This window comes from Onychomys torridus, chromosome 16 (assembly GCF_903995425.1).
Source record: "Onychomys torridus chromosome 16, mOncTor1.1, whole genome shotgun sequence".
NCBI lineage: Eukaryota > Metazoa > Chordata > Mammalia > Rodentia > Cricetidae > Onychomys > Onychomys torridus.
This window is the reverse complement of record NC_050458.1, coordinates 2902906-2920101: the sequence shown is the minus strand read 5'-3', so window position 1 is coordinate 2920101 and position 17196 is coordinate 2902906. Positions and strand designations below refer to the sequence as shown.

General features: G+C 37.8%; 1 protein-coding gene across 6 annotated transcripts in view; it reads right to left on the bottom strand.

Annotated features, from left to right (window-relative positions):
* Vps13b (vacuolar protein sorting 13 homolog B) overlaps positions 1-17196 on the bottom strand; it is a 553125-nt gene that overhangs the window by 462972 nt on the left and 72957 nt on the right. For all 6 annotated transcript variants that reach the window (XM_036207944.1, XM_036207941.1, XM_036207943.1 and 3 more), the window contains exons 16-17: positions 16090-16214; positions 700-881 (exon numbers count right to left, since the gene is read on the bottom strand). In XM_036207944.1, the coding sequence (XP_036063837.1) occupies positions 700-881; positions 16090-16214 (307 nt within the window). The remainder of the gene's footprint in view (positions 1-699; positions 882-16089; positions 16215-17196) is intronic.

The following is a 17196-nucleotide window of genomic DNA, read 5'->3' as shown; positions in this document are numbered from 1 at the left end:
AGGAAACAATTCCTAGAATCAAAGAAAATCTAACTTAAACAGCAAAAGTGGTTCTCAGAGACAACTTTATAGATATGAGTAGCTATACTTAAGTAAGAAAGAACTCAACTAAATAGCATACACATGTAACTAAGGTCTTAGAAACCCAAAAACAGGTCAAACCCAAACCCACAAGATGGAAAGAAATAATAAATGGTAAAAAGTAGTTAAAATAGTGTTTAAAAAAAAAAATCAATGAAACAAAGAGGTGGATCTTTAAAATGATACACAAGATTGGCACACTCTAACCAAACTAACAAAATGAAATAGTGAAGACAAATATTAGAGATGGAAAAGGGTACATCACAGCAGACACAAATGAGGTATAAAGGACCATTGAAGAATAATTTAAAAACTTATTTCAATAAACCAGAAACTCCAAAAGAAATGGATATATGTCTAGACATATATGACCTAGCAAATAAACAGAGACACCAGAACATTCATGTGCACTGTGGAATATTACTTAGAATTGCCAATTTAAGAAATCAGTCTAGATGCCATGAAATGATGAGTGGTTTGTAAAAATGTATAAATATCAGTCAAGTAAATATCTACTTTCATAGAAATATACCTTAAGTTGAGCATGTTGGACACAGGGATTTAAATATTAGTCACCTCCAAAATAGACTTTCCTTATGAGGAAAAGCATGCTCTTACCTGTAGTCTGGAAGACTTCAGTCATCAAAGCTTCATTCACTGTTGAAGAGCTGGTGTTTCCAGCATGAGACCAACTCTGATATATCGCTTGCAGCAGAAGGGTCTGTGCTCTTGTTGCTTGAACTGTGAGATGTGGGAGTTCAAAAATACCTTCAGTTATAACGGTCTGAGATCTTTTGGTCCTATACATAAAAGTAGAAAAAAACAATACAAATAAGTAAGTGAATAGTGTTTATACACAACACAGAGAAATTATGCTACAAAAGGGAAAAAGGTATACATTAAAGATGGTTGTGTATGGTATGCAAGTATGTGCATATATATATACTCATGTATATTGTTCATGTATTTTTATACATGTGTACATGTGTGTTGAGAGTGAAGCCACAAGCTAATGTCAGGTGTCTTCACTCTACATTTTACTTTCTGAGATGGCCTCTCACTGAACCCGAAACTCACTAATTCGGCTAGACTGAGTGTAGTGGCCAGCAAGCCCCAAGGATGCTCCTCCCACAGCCCCCCCCCCCCCAACCCACCCCCAACCCACCCCCCACCCCCCGCCACCTTCCAGTCCCATCAATGAAGTTGGTATTTCCAGGAATGTATCAACATATCCAAATGATATGTGTTCTATGGATCAGAACTCAGATCCTCATGTGCAGCAAGCACTTTACTATCTGAACCAGTTCCCATACTCGTGATTTTTTATTTTTTGCAGTTCTAAAATTTTTTAATTAAAGAGGGAGGATAATTGCGACATTATAAAAATACTGAAAAGCACTGAATTGTGTACTATTAAATTATTAAAATGCTAACATTTGCTTTAAAAGAAAGGAGAGAAACCCCCTATAACATCCCAGGAACACGGTTTTACGTGGCCATTACCCTCCCTCAGAAAGAAAAAGTCAAAACAGCAATGGAAAGATAAGCACTAGAATGGCCCACCTCTTAATTGGCATGCCAGACAATAAAATACCCAGTTACACATTAAGATAGCCACCACAAGTCCCCACAACTCTCCAACATTCATTAGCATCAAAGAATTCTACCTAAATTTACCCTTCAATCCACAGTCTTGATCATGCTTTGCCATAAAAATTAAGGTATGCCAGGCAGTGGTGGCGCATGCCTTTCATGCCAGCACTCAGGAGGCAGAGGCAGGCACATCTCTGTGAATCGAGGCCAGCCTGGGCTACAGCTCGAGTTCCAGAACAGCCAAGACTGTCCTGTCTCAAAAATCCAACAGTTAAGGCACTAAAGTGAATGAACCAGAAAATAAATGTACACTGCACACTAGATACTTTACACCAAATAAAAAGAACTTTGGTCATCAGAATGAGAAAATATAAAATCAAACAGAACTCACGAAACAGTATTTATTCTAATGTGGACCCTTTTCTAAATTTTTTTTTTTCATTTCCTGAGAGTTTCAAAACAAACAGCTGCTTCTCTTTACTACTTTCTCAGATTTCCATTTGGATTCCTGGACAAATAAAAATCCTATTATTACTAACACTAATAAAGAACACAAGCCAGGTGTTACGCCTTTAATCCCAGCACTTGACCCCGTATTACCAAAAGGGTATCTAGCACCATTAATTCGAATTAGATTCAAGAAGCAATTACAAAACCCCCAAGTGCCAGACATGGTGGCGCACGCCTTTAATCCCAGCACTCTGGAGGCAGAGGCAGGTGGCTCTCTGAGTTTGAGGCCAGCCTGGTCTATAAAGTGAGAAGCTACACAGAGAAACCTTGTCAAGGAGGAAAAAAAAAAAAAAAAAAAAACAGGAACACAAACACTGATTCGTGTAAGATATGAAAATGTGTCACAAACCTAGACAATGCACTTTCATCTCAACACAGCATTGGCCACAGGAGTACAACCAACGCCATGCTCCTAAAAGAACACCATACTATAAAATGAAATTACAGAGGGGATACTTGATACAAATCGGACTTCATTATCTCAGAATAAATTTACACACTTTATACAATACAATGACTTTCAAACCATCAGATGTAATGTCAAATGATTCCCAATAGATTACACTGGTTAGAAAAAAAAACATTTTCAAATTCACAAACAATTTAATTATTCTATATTCTATTGTTTGCCAAGGTTGAAGAATTTTCTTCAGAATTATTATCAGAGAAAATACCATTGGCAACGTCTTTTCCATAGTAAAAGAAGGTAATTTTGCCATATGCACATGACATTTTGAATGTTTTTCTTTTTCAGTAAAACAATTATAAACAAAAGTATAGCTCACTACACCTCTTTTAAATTAGTATTTAAACTAAACTAAACAAACTTAAAGTGATTTGGCAACACACAGTAACTGACACAATGTACCGACTGTTGTGAGTAAACACTATCCATAGAGAAGGCTTTTCTCTTTCTTTTGTCAAGTTTAAATTATATTTCAGAGGTTACCAAGCAAGTGAAAGTAACAAATGTTGGTGTTTCTACTACCCCATTCACCAAATCTTCATGTTATTCTATCTTTGCTTCAGAAAATTATAAAGATCAATAGATTTTACAACTTTAAGTTCCTTGGGGGACTCTTTAAAATGTCAGTGCAAATATATTATATAATAAAGTGTGACTTTTCCTTGTGATTTATACCACTACGCATTTATTTAAAACAAAACAACTCAATCTAAAAGCATACAAAAGCAGCTAACAAATTCTAGACTTGTCTTAAAATATCACTATGCTGTATTTTAATAGTTCTGTTGGTTAATATAAAGGGATTAATTTGGCAAATGTCTAGCGTTCATATACAGAAATCTTGGTCTGAATATATGTTCATTTTACAAAATAGATTTAAAAACTATGAATTCAAACATTACTCTTAAACTCTCTATGGAAAAATAAATCCTAGTGTAACTAGTGGGATAAAAAAAAAAAACTCATTAAAACTCAACTTGGACAAATTCCAGGATAAATTGATGGAAATAGAAACAAGTAGATCTTAATTGCATAGTAGCAAATACTTTAAATGAATATACCCTAATTATAATTTAAAAGATTGTGATCTGCCATTTCCTGTCAAATTATAATACAGAGGCAATCAAATTTCTGTGCCAATATAATTTTTATTTTTAAAATTCTTGCTTTCAATACATAAAAAGGAAATTCAGCAGTGTGGTTCTTCCTATTGCATGCCAAGAAATATCCGTTCAATTTCCAACAAATAGCATTAAATGTCTGCCGTATGCACACTGCAGGAATGATCACCCACTCTAAAACACACTTCACAGAAATTTTAAAAAATATATTTTCATTAACAGTTGAATATAAAGATTCATATAGAGTTCCCAAAAGCAAAGGTTGAAAACAGAGACTGATTCCCAAAATTTATTTTTCTTATTGCTCATATCATGTACAATAAAATAAGATTAGTTCATTTTTTTTCCCAAAATAAAGTTAATACAAAATCTTACTAACTTACAAGACCAGTTAAACCATGAAAAACTATGGTTTTTGTTTGTTTTATAGAATGGTTACTTAACTGACATAACACTTCATACTCAAGCTTCATACTAGCTCTTCTAAAAATTAAATGATATGTATGATCCAAAAATGAACATACACGCAGACACTGTGCATCGATCTTATGCACTCCAATGACAACGGTTACTTTGGAAATGGATGAACACGTGCTAACCTGCTTCCTCTGACTAAGTTACATTCGAGTTAGGTGTGTTCTCAGCTGCTCTTCCAAACGCTGCATGGTGCTGCATTGCAAGGTCAAGGTCCTGGGCAGTGCATCTAAACATCCTGCTCTCAACACCACCAGTGCTAGCTAAGGACACTGTAGACACTGTATCCTGTCATATTAAGAAATGAAAACAGGGGGTTGGGGATTTAGCTCAGTAGTAGAGCACTTGCCTAGCAAGCGCAAGGCCCTGGGTTCGGGCCTCAGCTCTGAAAAAAAAAAAAAGAAATGAAAACATTTTATAAGCCGGATGTAGTGGTACATGCCTTTAAGTCTAGCACTTGGAAGGCAGAAGCAGACGGATCTCAGAGTTCAAAGCTAGCCTGGCCCACATAGTGAATTCCAGAACAGTCAGAGAAATAAAGGCCTTGTTTCAAAAAGAGAAAAAAAAACAAGACTTTATCAGTGGAGAAGGAATTATTGGGAGCAGAAGGGTACAAATGAAGCAAAGAACAAACAAATTCAGAAGAATAAGGGAGGGGAAATATTGACCAACTCAAAGGATTTAGGAAATTTGCTATTTTGTCATCAGGAAAATTGCTATTTTGATAATATATGCTAATAAGATTATTTTTAAGCTATTACATTGTATATTAAAAATAACTTTTTTGTTTGTTTTGGAGGGGGAGGGTTGTTTGTTTTTTTTGTTTGGTTGGTTTTGGTTTTTCAAGACAGGGTTTCTCTGTGTAGCTTTGCACCTTTCCTGGAACTCACTTGGTAGCCCAGGCTGGCCTCGAACTCACAGAGATCCACCTGGCTCTGCCTCCCAAGTGCTAGGATTAAAGGCGTGTGCAACCACCCACCGCCCAGCTAAAAATAACTTTTAAAGATTCATAATATAACCTTGCATTAATATAATCTTAAAGTAGACAAACATCACTATAAAATGTATGAATTGTCTGTGCAAATAAAAATGCAAGTCAATTACTTATAATTTCTTTAAAATGTGTAAGTGGGAAAGTGTAATACAAATATGTTGTTGTCATGGACTATGGACAAGACCAGAGCTTTCTCTTGTAATATACTTATAATTGCTATTCTGAATTCATTTTTTAAATGTGAATTGAGAAACAAAATAAGGCCTATCCACATACAAGATGCTACTTAAAAATACAACAAAGAATTATTGTTATGTATAACATGGTTGAAACCTGGAACAAAAGACCACATCCTACAGAGTCCAAGGGTAGATGGAAAAGGCATATATATATACACCTAGGAAGTAAATCTACAGTTCTACTAAAGCTAAGATGAAAACAATCTTTAATGTACCAAAGAACATTGATGGGATTCTACTGAAAATTTATCAGGTTGGTAAATAACGTTAAATTCATTGACTTCTACGCATCAGACAGCTGACTTGCGTTTTAGAATTTGTAACTTTAGTCAGGCCTACAAACAACTACACTCACCCTGGCTAAGCCAAGTTTAAATTCCAGAGATGGATGAAGGGTTTTCAGGTCTTGTTACAGTTGCTGCTTTCATAGACATGGGAAGAACACTTTTTTGTGGCAGTGTCCTTTCTGCAACCTCAAGGACACATAGGATTTTGTCATGGGAATGGTATACATGCACACTTTGTAAATTCCAGCATTCAAAGTTCATGCAAATTCACAGAACTGTATCAGAAGTGCACTTTTCTCAAGAAGACTGCAGTGCTCTCAAGAGGCAGCTTTGTGTGTTGTTTGTTCTTTTTAATATAAATCTTTAAGTCCACCAACTTAGAAATTATATTAGTCTTATATTCAGAATTTAATCGTTTTTTGAATCATGACTGGTTTCTTCATACCTGGAGCTCTTATGCTCCAGAACATAACTGTAACTTGAAAACAAGCTAAAAAGGAATTTAATTAAATAAACATTCTAAAAAATGAATCTATAGAAAAACAACAGGGATACATGCTCAAATTACTCTTTAAAAAGGACAAGCTAACCAAGCCACCCACACTCCTTGCTTAGTAAAAGTTATAATTATTGCAATGAAACACCATGACCAAAGAAACTTGGAGAGGAAAGGGCTTATTTGCCTTATACTTGCACATCACTGTTCATCACTGAAGGAAGTCAGGACAGGAACTCAAAAACAGACAGGAACCTGGAAACAGGAGCTGATGCAGAGGCCATGGAGGAGTGTTGCTTACTGGCTTGCTCATCATGGCTTGCTCAGCCTGTTTTCTTATAGAATCCAGGGCCACAAGCCCAGGGATGGCACCATCCATCAATCACTAGGAAAATGCTCCACAAGCTTGCCTACAGCCCATCTTATGTGTAGTAGGAATCTTAAAAGTTCTTATTAATAAAACTCAAACCCGAGGCCAGTTATTGGGGTGATTGCTGGAAGATCAGAGAAGCAGAACAAGCCACAGCTATCTCACCTTGCTAGTTCCTCAGGTGATCCTGTTTCCTCAGGCTGGAAGCTTCTGAGTCCTCCTCCACATGAATCTCAGCTGAACTGTGTTGCTCCAAAGCCTGAACACTTAACCAACCGAATGCTTTACTCACTACATGCTCTTTTCTCTTTAGTTCCTGGTCCTCACATCTTATATACCTTTTTCTTTCTGCCCCCACTCCCTGGGATTAAAGGTCGGGTTTCTGGGATTAGAGGCATGGGTCACCATGCTTAGCTGTTTCTAACGTGGCTTGAACTCAGAGATCTGGCTAGCTCTGTCTCCCAAGTGCTGGGATTAAAGGTGTGTACCACCACCGCCCAACTTCTGTTATGGCTTACTCTTCCCATTTTCTAGCCACCATTTCTGGCTCTGTTCTAGTGGCTGTCTGTTCTCTGACCCCAGATATGTTTATTTCGGGGAACACAATACCCACCACACTTATGGAGGCATTTTCTCCTCTAATGACTCTAGCTTGTATCAAGTTGAACTAAAACAAGCCAGGACATTTTTTTTATGTATTTTTAGTGAAGAAGCTTGCAAATTCTAGATGAGATGTATTTTTAAATTTTAGCATCTAATTAGAAATATTCCTTTAGATTCTATCATAAAAATACCTTCAAAACAACCACACACATAAAAGACACAAATGAAGTTTAAAGAAGGAACCATGGAGAGTTGAGTTAGCAGTTAAGAGCACTGGCTGGTCTTTAAGAGGATCTGAGTTCTGTTCCTAGCACTCATATGGTGGTGACCCTCCAGACACTGTATCCCAAAAAGTCTAGAGCACTGTGAGGGCCCAAACACCACCACCCAAGAAACGGCTGCACCTCAAGTAACAGCTCTATGCACTCAACCTTCAAACATGCCGCATGTACCTTAGTAAATAAAGCTCACACTTTGCCTGGGCATGGGGGCTCATGCTTGTAATCCCAGCACTCAAGAGACAGAGGCAGGAGGATCACTCTCAGTTCCAGAACAGCCTGGGCTACAGACTGAAACCCTGTCTTAACAATAAAAATAAACAAATAAAAAACATTTTTAAACAAGTACTGAAGAAAAGTGATTTGAAACTGCATTGCAAGTTTTAAAACCTCATCAAAAACAAATAGAGCTAATAAATATATGATTAACTAGCTTAACTGCCTTTAACTGTTGATATTAAAAAGTATAGATAACTGTATTCCTACACAAATCAAAGGTTCAAGTGACTTTGCAGAGTTTGGCCCACCGTACATCCTGTGATGGCAGAAACTTCCCTCAGTCATGGAAGGGTCAGAACCTCTTCTCTTAAGCTGTCCCTGATAACTGAAGAAACATTCTCCTTTCTCAAACACACAGAGCAGAGTGATTCATACTTGTAAATTTAAAGGTGATTGCTTTTTAGTGTCTTCTCCGCTATTACGTAATTTTCCAGAGATACATGACAAGTCATGCCCTCTGTATTCTACTACAGTTTTTCCCCAAACTCACACATAGCACAGTGCCCTGTTGCATCATGGTTAGTTGAAAAATATTTAGTAGATGGCATAACTTAAGCATAAGGGGAAATGGCAAAGGAATAAGAAAAATTAATACAAATGAATAAAATTTCAGATCAAGAACATATAAATGTTCATGTAACAACAACAATAATAATTAATTTCAAAACTATATTCTACTGTCTGGGTATATTTCACAAGCATTGCGTGACATAAATCAGTCAAAATGTAATATATGATACCTGTACTATACACAGAACAGCTAAAACTAAGCCACTATTAGAATCAGGCTAATGATAAACCATAAAAGAGAGAAACTTACACAGGCTACTGAAATACTAACAATGCAGGGTTTCGACTTTGAGCTAGTTACCAAAGGTCCAGTTCAGTAAGGAAATACCTCAGTGCATGTCCACAATAAACACATCTTTCTACATAGAATACTCAAACTGAAATTTTAAAAAATACATTTGGAAATATGTTGCTCTGTTCTGAACATTCATCTGGAAATCCAACAGGTATCTAAAAACACCGTGGATGAAACATCTACATGGGACTAAGGATTAAAACTGATACTAGCAAAAAGATTATGCTTCCACATTATCCACTGGCCACTCTTTAATGACCATGAAATAGCCTTATATTTTAGGAACAGATAACTACAAATTTAAAATAATTAATCAAGATGTCTATCAAGTATTACTGACCACTGAGTCTTGTCACATCTGACATACTTCAATTTGTTTCTGAGACAAGGGAACTAAATATTAAACTGATGACAACTACTAAGCAAACACAGAGGTTTTTAAAGTTTATGTTTCAAAACCATCAAGTTCAGAATGAAAGATAAAACACAACCCAAAATTTCAAATAAAAAAAAATAAATTCAAATAGAAGAATGAATTTTTAATGTTATTTAATCACATATTTTGGAAATATCAACTTACCTGATTAAAGTTTCATACAGAATTTACAGTTCAATTTAGAAATAGTTTTACATAAAAAGTACAAACCATTTTTGCTCATTTACATACACTCTAATTGCTAACTCAAAACATACTAAGAGTATTTCCAATGTTCTTTATGCTATAAAATGGATTACACACACAACATCATCTACCTACTGTCAAGAAATCTAGAATGTGAACTTTTACTCCACATGGAACAGTCTGTATGACGTGGGAAAGAGAAAACACTGGGAACAGAACTGACTGAAGACATAACCAGTGTGTTCAACTGCAATAATCTAAAAAGTACTCAAAAGAACTCTCGGCCTTTGTGTGGATTTTGATTTCAATCACCAACTGAGTGGTTTGTTTTATCTAGTGGGTTACTGGCTTCCAACTGCACTTATCTTAGCAGTATCTAAATGTACTACGTTTTGTAATTATTAGCCAGGCAGTGACCTGCACACCTTTAGTCCCAGCACTCAGGAAGCAGAGGCAAGTGGATTTCTACAGAGGTTGTTCCAGGTCTGCCTGGGCTACACAAAGAAACCATATCTAGAAAAAAAAAAAGAAACAAACAAACAAAAAAGAACTAACGGAATGTAGTACTTACGAAGAAAAAACTATAAAGAAAATATTTCAAAGCAACATGCCTTTGTAAACAACAAAAAAAAATATGTTACAAATTATGGGGAATGGTCTTATTTGCAAAACTACAAAGCACAGGCAAATAAATATAATTTTTGATGTTGAATATATTCAAAAGTATTTAAACTGGATATTTTCCTTCAGATACCTGTAGACCTATTTTACATGAATTTCATTAAGATCTACATATTACTAAACCTTATTTAAATATTCCTTTTTTAACTATGGAAATTTCAGCTGTGTTGCATAGCCATTTTCCTTGAATTTAAGCAATCCTTCCTGGAAACAAATCACCTCATAAAACTCAGGAAATAAATAAAACTTACAGCCCAAAGCACTTCAGAATGTTACAACATCCACAGTAAGAACTGCTGGGGAGGGAGGCACTCCAATCAGCTGAGCTCTAAGAACTGCTGGGGAGGGAGGCACTCCAATCAGCTGAGATGCCTGCAAATTACCAGGAGCTCCAAGGATGTAGGCTTTGCCATGTCATTATTCAGGTTCCATAAACAACCCCAATAAACTTACTAGTTTACTAAGCAGAGCAAAGATGGACTACTTTCTTTGAGCCTGTCATCAGTGCCCTATATTGGGTAAAGACATGTTTATTCACTTTTCTCCAATCAAGTTAACAAAGGTAAGTTTGTAAGCAGATGTATCCTGTCCTGACCACTGGGTCCCAAATAACCAACTCAGAGGCTGAATATGAATTATAAATGCTCAACCTGCTGTGGATATTGCTCTGCATAAATAAAATGCTGATTGGCCAGTTGCCTGGCAGGAAGTATAGGCGGGACAAGCAGAGAAGAGAATTCTAAGAACAGGAAGGCTGAGTGAGGAGAAGCTGCCAGCTGCCGCCATGAGTATCAACCTGTAAGATACTGGTAAGTCACAAGCTATGTGGCAAGGTATAGATTAATAGAAATGGGTTAATTTAGGATAGAAGAACTAGATAACAAGAAGCCTGCCACAGCCATACAGTTTGTAAGCAATATAAGTCTCTGTATATTTACTTGGTTGGGTCTGAGCAGCTGCAGGAATGGTGGGTGAGAGAGATTTTTTCTCGACCATGGGCCAGGCAGGACTGGAGAAAACTCCACCTACACTCAGGCTTGTTACTAGCTAACTCTTACATTTAAATTAACCCATTTCTATTAATCTATGTATTGCCATGTGGTTCATGGCTTTACTTGTCCTCTAGCATGTCTTGCTTCCTGGACAGCTGGCTGGTGTCTCCCTTGACTCCGCCCTCCTTCTACCCATCATTCTAGTTTGGTGTTCCTGCCTAACTTCCTACCCAGCCAGCCACCAATCTATCAAATTTTTATTAACCAATGAGAGTAATACATAGTCATAGTATAGAAAAGGATTGCTCCACAGCATAAGTTTCTTAACAGGGACCAATAAAGACAAAGATGAGTTAGGTAGGTTGGTTACATGTATATATGTAGCCTGCAATGGCTGAGACACCAACCTGGGGCTGATCAGTTCAAGGAAGAAATGTAAGAAGAAGCAATTCAGATATGGCTACCTTCTTCCATATGATACAGGGTAATATATACTTGGTGTATTGACAGTTCACTGTGATTCATGATAAGATATGCAACCTTAGCTGAGGTATCTCATAGTAGAGTATCCTTAGGGAGGTCATCTTACTCCTCAAGGTATGAGATGGCATGCCTCTGATGAACGGTGTTTTAAGTCAATGCTCTATTGCTGTGAAGAGATACCATAACCAAAGCAACTCTTAAAAGAGAAAACATTTAATTGAAGGCTTGCTTACAGTTTCAGGGGGTAATCCATAATCATGATGGCATCATGTAGGCAGATAATGGTGCTAGAGAAGTAGTTGAGAGCTATATCCTGATTCACAGGCAGAGAGAGTGAGCAAGACCTGGCCTAGCATGGGCTTCTGGAACCTCAAGGCCCACTCACAGTTGGCCACATTTCCTCCAACAAGGTCATACCTACTCCAACAGGGCCAACCTCCTAATCCTTCTCAAATAGTGCTACTCCCTGGTGACTATGCATTCAAAAATGTGAGCCGATGTGTGCTGTTCTTATTCCAGTCACAAAAAGTGTAATCTACCTCATGAGTAGAAGATACCTCCAAAACAACTGATGAACTAAGAATATACAGCAATCCTCAAAGAAGTCGCACCTATCGGACAATGTCATAAAAAAGCTTTGGTGTCTATTGAGTGGCATTTGTTGTAGACATTAAGACATATAGCTGAGATCAAGCTGACTGCCCATAAAAATGGGTGTCTATGTAAGGCATAAAACACAACAGAAAAAAAAGACAGGAAGATGCCATCCTCCACATCAGGCTCCAATTTGGCAGAAAAAGAGGATGTTGTAGAATATTAAAGTGTGTTGCTTTTATTTATGTTGCATTTGTTTAACTCTGTGAAGCTGTGTTACTGTGCCTGTCTAAAACACCTGATGGTCTAATAAAGAGCTGAATGGCCAATACAAGGCAGAAGAAAGGATGGGCGGGGCTGGCAGGCAGAGAGAATAAATAGAAAGGAGCAAGAAGAAGGAGAAGGAGGAATCAAGGGGCCAACTACACAGCCAGACATGGAGTAAGAAAAGAAAAGGTATATAGGAATAGAGAAAGAAAAAAGCCCCGAAGCCAAAGATAGATGGGATAATTTAAAGTTAAGAAAAGCTGGCTAGAAAAAAAGGAAGCTAAGGTTGGGCATTTATTATAAAGAATAAGCTGGGCTAGAGAGATGGCTCAGCAGTTAAGAGCACTGGCTGTTCTTCCTGAGGTCATGAGTTCAATTCCTAGCAACCACATGGTGGCTAACAACCATCTGTAATGAGATCTGGTGCCCTCTTCTGGCATGAAGGCAGAACACTGTATACATAATAAATAAATAAATCTTTAAATAAATAAATGAATGAATGAATGAATGAATAAGCAAGCAAGCTTCGGCAGGCCCCCCAAAACAGCAAAAACAACCAACAACCAAAGGAGGAGATAGAGGTATTGGCTTACTATATTTCACAGCTTGGCCAGATATAAGGAAAAGAGATCACACAAGTTAAGACTGGTACAGAGCCTTTGCTGGGATCCAACACCTTGAAATTCACAATAAAAATCAGTGAATGAAAGGAAACATAGTAAGAGATAGAAGATAGCCCTCATTTGCAACAATTAATAATAAAGAAAAGAAAATCCATAATGTAGCTAGCAGATGGGGGCCTCAAAAATGTCCTACTACAGGAAACTATGGTAATCAGAGAATACCTTGTAACTGGATTGCTTGAATTGGGGAAAGAGACACTTAGAACCTGGTTTGTGAGACTATGTAACATGGAGGTAAATGGAATAAGTATGAATGCCTTAGAAACAAGGAAATTAATACACTACTCCCTCATTCCTCCATTAAACAAAAGCTATACAGACTAAGGCAATACGAAGTTAATCAGTCTTTGACTGGCTGTCTCATATGAGCCATTAGGAACACTTGGTGATTGCAGGCTGAGGTCTTCATTAATATCAAGACCTAGAAATCCTCAGAAGAAAGGACAGGCATTCCTGAGAGAACAGGATATGAGAGAGAAAATATTTGCTGCCCAGTTCATCAGGTCAAAGAGAAGCATGTTCACAAGAGAGCTAAGAAAGAGGTTGATTCAAGAGGGATGTCAGGACCGTATGGGGCTTTAGAGACTTTGCTACTTACTCTCCATGGTAGTATGTGGTCTTGGAGGTAGGAGAGGTGCTGGTAAAGCTACATAATTCAGACCATACTGTGGTCTGAATGCTAAAGGACCCGGTGTGCTCATGTTTTTGAACACCTGCTTCCTGTTGGTGATACTGTCTGGAAAGGCTGTGACCTTTGGGAGGTAGATAGAGCTGTGCTGGAAGAGGTGGTCACAGGAGTGGCCCCTGCTTCCTGACTGTGGAGAGAATGTGGCTGGCAGTCTCCTGCTCCTGGCACCATGCTTTCCCCAACATGATTGATTACACAGCTTCAAAGTATAAACCAAAAAGTCCTTCCCCACTTAAGTTGCTTCCATTAGGCATTGGGTCAGCAACACGAAAAGTAACTAATAGAGACCAAAATATAAATTGTGTTCCTAAAATGCTAAAGGAATCAAGATGTCCTAAGGGCAAAACACAAGAATCTACCCGAGTCAAAGGCAAAGGCAAAATTTGCAAAGTCAAATACTGGGATGTTAAACTTCTGGAACATGCAGGTGCCTGTTAGTGTCTATCCAGAAAATGTCAACACAGAAGGCTTTCTTACAAAGAAACTAAATATTTCATTGTGGTTTTTAGAGTAAATAAAATAACAAAATTGAGATAACAGTTTTCTGAAGCACTTAGTAAAAAATGATACCAAAATTGATGCTACAAAAAAAAAAAAAAAAAAAAAAAAATCCTGTGGGGTTTTTGTTTTGTTTTGTTTTGTTTTTCCTTGAAACAGTGTCTCCCTATTCACTATGTAGCCCTAGCTGTCATACATCTTGCTATGTAAACTGGTCTCAAATTCACAAAAACTCACCTGCCTCTGTCTCCTGAGTGCTGGGATTAAAGTATGCACTATTATGCCCACCCCCACTTCTTAACACATCAAAATATAAACTGCATTAGATTCAAATGGAATACGCCGTGTATATAAAGTGAAATCCATCTGTGCATAGCATAATAAATGACATGTGAGGAAAATTACATTTACTAAAATAAACCTACCAGAGGTATTAAGAGCAACTTTCAAATGGCTTTATTTCACAGGATACATTCCAAGAGTTAATTATAATATGTCCTTTTATCAACTTTCTGGATTAATAGGCAAATGTCTTTGAAAAGGTGAACCTTACTAATTTCACTTTCAAACTGTATTTTAGAAAAGAAGATCCATGGTGACACATCAGGGGCGAGTTGCAGGCCAGGGCCATGTCTGAGTCAGTGGCCCTACTGCTGCCAGGGTCTCTAATGAAGTCCATGGCCCGAGTTACCATCTATCCCCTGTGGCCTGGGCAATGGAAACCTGGTCCCGCCCCTCAGCAGAACTGCACAGTAGCGTCACAGATGCAGGAGAGCTGTGCACAGGTGCCCGTGGCCTGGGAAGCTGTCCTCCCACTTGCCAGCCAGAACAATGGGAGAAGGGGCCCTGCACGAGGAAGGCCTGGCCCCACCGAGGGGACTGGTCCTGGTGGAGGCCCAGACTGACCAACTCTGCTACCATCCAAACCCACATCTAGGGCTTTGAGTTGGCCCATCCCAACAACTACCCCATCTATGACCTACTGGAATCACAGCCACAGGATCTCCATGACTGGGGCACCAGCAAGATGTCTCAGACAAGTTTTGGTTAGGGTCCTGTGTTGATGGTGTGCCAGAAGCCAGAGGCCTTGAACCAGACCAACAGTTCATTACAATGAACATTTGCAAGTAGAGATGTTTGGACAAAAAGGTTATTGTGCATGACACACAGCAGCTCCCAAGACCACTACAACAAATGGCTATGTGATAGAGAGATGGGAATAATCAGAGGAGTGGAGTGATAATTTTTTTCTCTTTTTTTGTTATTATTTTCCTTCTTATTTTTAATTTTCTTTTGTGGGGAGAAGTACAAGGGTAGATAGCAGACGTGGAAATATTAGAAAATGAGTAGGGCTGGGCTGCATGATGTGAAATTTCCAAAGAATCACTTTAAAAATTACATTAATTAAAAAAAAAGGTTTTCATTTCTTAGGTTGTAGGCTGACTTTTTTTTCTTGCCAGCCAGTTCCCAAATAACCACATGGAAACTTCTTATTAATTATAAATGCTCAGCCAATAGCTCAGGCTTATTACTAAATAGCTCTTACAACTTTAATTAACCCATTTCTATTAATCTATGTATTGCCACATGGCTCATGGCTTTACCTGTCCTCCAGAATATCTCGCTCCCTCTGTGTCTCCTGGTGACTCTCCCTTGTTCTTCCCAGCATCCTCTATGCCTGGAAATCCTGCCTAGCTATTGGCTGTTCAGGTTTTTATTAAACCAATCAGAGTGACACTTCTTCACAGTGTACAAAAAGATTATTCCACATTAGGTCTCAATAAAAAAAAAAATTTCAATTGTTTTCTAAAGTTTTGTATAAAGCTAGACATGAGCATAAGATAGAAATGTTTGCAGTTTTTCCATCCAGAAATTATAAAATAAAAATGAACATAAATCACAAAGTTCAACAAGTACTTACTTACCAGAGAGTGGGGAGCTTCAGAAGTTTCCCATAAAGGGCAGTGCTGAAAGAGGGAATAATTGGTACAGGTAAGCAGTAAGATCCACTGTGATTCAAAGATGTCAGTCCTGCCTGGAAACCGAACACCTAAGAACAACAGAGCATAATCAAATGTTCAGAGTAGAGTAAGCAAGGATGGGAGTCACTACTAACAGCTGCACAATAAATATGTTACCATCTGTTCCACTTCTCAAATGAAGTTCCTACAAAACATGTTCTTCGGTTTGAAATGGTTTGATAACAGTTACATTTCAATACTTTACACTTAAAATTAATCTGAAGAGATATAAAAGTATTATCTTTATTGTTATATCTGTTTTACATTATACATACATAACTAAGAATTTTTTTAAGCACCACCAAGCCTAAGAAGCTGAGTTCAATACCTGAAACCCATTTAGAGGAAGTATTTTTCACCCAAGTGGTCCTTTCACCCCACATGTGCTCATATACGTGGCAAGCTTGGAAGCAAGCACCTTTACCCACTGAGCCATCTCATTGACCCTACAACAATACTTCAAATAGTTTTTAAGTTTGAGGTAGAAGGACTGGGGAGATGGTTTGCTGCACAAGTGTAAAGATCTGACTTTGGTCCCTAGAACCCATGGATAAAAGCCAGTCACAGTGACACATGCCTGTAACCTCAGCCAGCGGGTTCACTGGTCAGCCAATCCATGAACTGCAAGTACAGTGGAGACCCACTGTCAAGAAATCATGTTCAGAGTGATCAAAGAAGACATCTAATATCAACCTCAGCTTCAGAGCCACAAGGACAAGGGTGTGTACTCACATGCATACATGCATGCCTGCCTGCACACACACTCACTAAACAAATAAGATGTTTCCTTTATATCAAGAATTACTGTAAGTACAGGAAGAAGAAACTAAAAGTATGTTAAAGTGTTAAGAAGCACTATGCCTATATTAATGATTCTTTCCAAGTATCATGAGTTTGTTTAAAAAAGCACCCATATTAAACATTTTGTTATACTGCTTACAAAACTCATTGTGGGTGATATTTTTAAATCTTTAAAACTGTAAAATCACAATTGCCTTACAAATATCAAAC